The 2,312-nt window shown below is 49.2% G+C and overlaps 1 protein-coding gene across 1 annotated transcript in view; it reads right to left on the reverse strand.

The window, feature by feature from the left end:
- Positions 1-74: 74 nt before the first annotated feature.
- The window catches only part of LOC102211953 (cytochrome c1-like), a gene marked incomplete at its 3' end in the record, with an annotated part of 15,061 nt that continues 12,823 nt past the window's right edge, over positions 75-2,312 (reverse strand). Inside the window, exons 4-7 of the mRNA XM_013916170.1 lie at positions 1,595-1,678; positions 1,425-1,477; positions 1,261-1,338; positions 75-188 (exon numbers count right to left, since the gene is read on the reverse strand). Coding sequence (XP_013771624.1) covers positions 75-188; positions 1,261-1,338; positions 1,425-1,477; positions 1,595-1,678 — 329 coding nt within the window. The remainder of the gene's footprint in view (positions 189-1,260; positions 1,339-1,424; positions 1,478-1,594; positions 1,679-2,312) is intronic.

The following is a 2,312-nucleotide window of genomic DNA, read 5'->3' on the forward strand; positions in this document are numbered from 1 at the left end:
GCCTCTTCTGTGGCCTCCTCCGCAGTCTCCTCTGTAGCCTCCTCCACAGCCTCCTCTGTGGCCTCCTCCACAGCCTCCTCTGTAGTCTCCTCTGCGGCCTCTGCTTCTGTTTCCTCCTCCTCCTCCTCCTCCGCAGGCTGGTCTCCCATCATCTCCTCTGCAGCTGGCTCTTCTTCAGCTGGAGCAACCTGAATCAGCACAGTCACATTAAACCATATTCAGACATTATATGGCCCCAACCAATCACAGCAGATGGCCCCGCCCCTCCCTGAGCCTGGTTCTGCCGGAGGTTTCTTCCTGTTAAAAGGGAGTTTTTCCTTACCACTGTTGCCAAAGTGCTTGCTCATAGGGGTTCATATGATTGTTGGGTTTTTCGCTGTATCTATGAAGCGCCTTGAGGCGACTTTTGTTGTGATTTGGCGCTATATAAATAAAACTGAATTGAATTATAGTTTTGCTGCATCTTACCAGCAGGCTGCACCAACGATAGAGAGGGATTCCTGTCATTACAGCGTTACCGGCTCTTTAACCTGAGCCGTGTCTTTATCGCTCAGGCTAACGTGGACGCCGGGCCTTCCCTGCACATGGACCAATCAGGCTGTCAGCATGACTCTGGACCACAGAGCTTCTGTTTATGCAGGGAAAGCCTCACATGAGCCGGTGAACAAACGAAGGACATGGCATTCCCATGGAAGGATGAACTGAGCAGAACATAGAGGACACTGGCATTGTTGACCAGTGTTTGTGTGTTCCTATGTGCTGGATGTGTGAGGGTGTTTCTGTCAGACTGGTTGGGGGACACAGATCATCAGAGACACACAGAGTTTGTTCTGCATGATGTGGCTCAGTTTCCTTCAAAGCTCGCAGAGCCAGGCCTGCCCTCCTGCAGCCCACCCAGCAGCTTTGGGAAAGACACTCATTTTGGACTTTTTACTACATGTTCATAACTTTTAGAACTTTTTCCGTTAATAAAAACACCCCTGGGTCCATTCATACGCCAACGCAATGAAGTGAAAGGTAAACAGCTACATGACAGACGTTCCTGTTTTTTTACCATCTACCATAGAAACATGGATTTGTTTATATCCATGTTTCTATGGATTAAAGAAACAAATTCTAATCTAAAAGTTTCAAACTGAAGTCAAATAAAAGTGAATAAATGAACCTTTTCACCAAAGTGCAGCTCAGAGTTTCAGAAAGTGAAAGAGTCTCTGCTCGACACACTGACACGGCAGCACACTAATAACAAACACACATCACCTCCTCTTCCTCAACGGCAGCATCCTCCTCTTCTGCAGCAGGCTCCTCCTCCAGCACCTCTGGCTCCTCCTCAATCACCTGAACAACAACAGGTAGACCACCAAAGTGTCATCAGCAGGCAGGAAGCGCGACAGAAATAAGAGTGAAAGGTTTGTCAGTATAACCTCATCGGCCTCAGGAGGAGCCTCAGGAGCTGATTCTGATGCAGCTTCAGGCTCTGAGGAAACAAAGTTCCCACTGTCAGATCGTTAAGCACTGCCTGTGCCTGATGTGCCTTTACACACCGAGTATATCTCACTATGACCTAACAGCTGACTCTGCTGTCCACACATACCTGGTGGTGAGGGTGCAGCTGTGTCTTCTGCCACAGCAGCTTCAATCACATCTTCCACAGGAACAGGGTCAGGCTCCACAGCAGCTGAGGAAGCAAACACACGTGTAGATCACAGAGGGGCCTTCATGTGTAACCAAGGACGCTGTGGAAGTGTCCTTAGTGTTTCAGTCCTCGTCGGTCACCTTCAGGGTTGTGTTATCGCACAAAGGCCAACACAGACACTTATTTAAAGCTCTGGTAGGTCCCGAGCCCGACGCAGCGAGGTTATTGATGCAGCTCTCAGTCAGAACGAGGATCGACTTCAGTCCTCATCACTCTCCTTGGTTCAGTAACAGGAGTGCAGGCGAACGGTCTCACTCCCAAAGCGTCTCATTTTACAAATCGTCGCTATATTACGCTTCCAGGCATCAACACGTCCCAATGTTACGAGATCGGAAAATGAGGAAACATGAGAACCGTTTGGAATGAATCTACACATGTACGTTTGTTTTACTTAAATGATGGTGAGGGATAAGGTCGGGCTGGAATACATGGCTGGGACGTGTACGCTACTGGATCTCATCCATAACTCGGTGCGTAGCATAAGAGCGCACAAGGTCACCTTTGGCGTTCCTCAGGAATGCCGCGGGACGTGACGAATCGTCGGGACGTCACGCCTCTGTAGTGAGGACGGACTGTCGCTCTTTTGAATGGAACCGAGTTTGTGGTGTTTGATAGG

This window comes from Pundamilia nyererei, unplaced genomic scaffold (assembly GCF_000239375.1).
Source record: "Pundamilia nyererei isolate P.nyererei 1_Seehausen unplaced genomic scaffold, PunNye1.0 scaffold00496, whole genome shotgun sequence".
Classification (NCBI taxonomy): Eukaryota; Metazoa; Chordata; class Actinopteri; order Cichliformes; family Cichlidae; genus Pundamilia; species Pundamilia nyererei.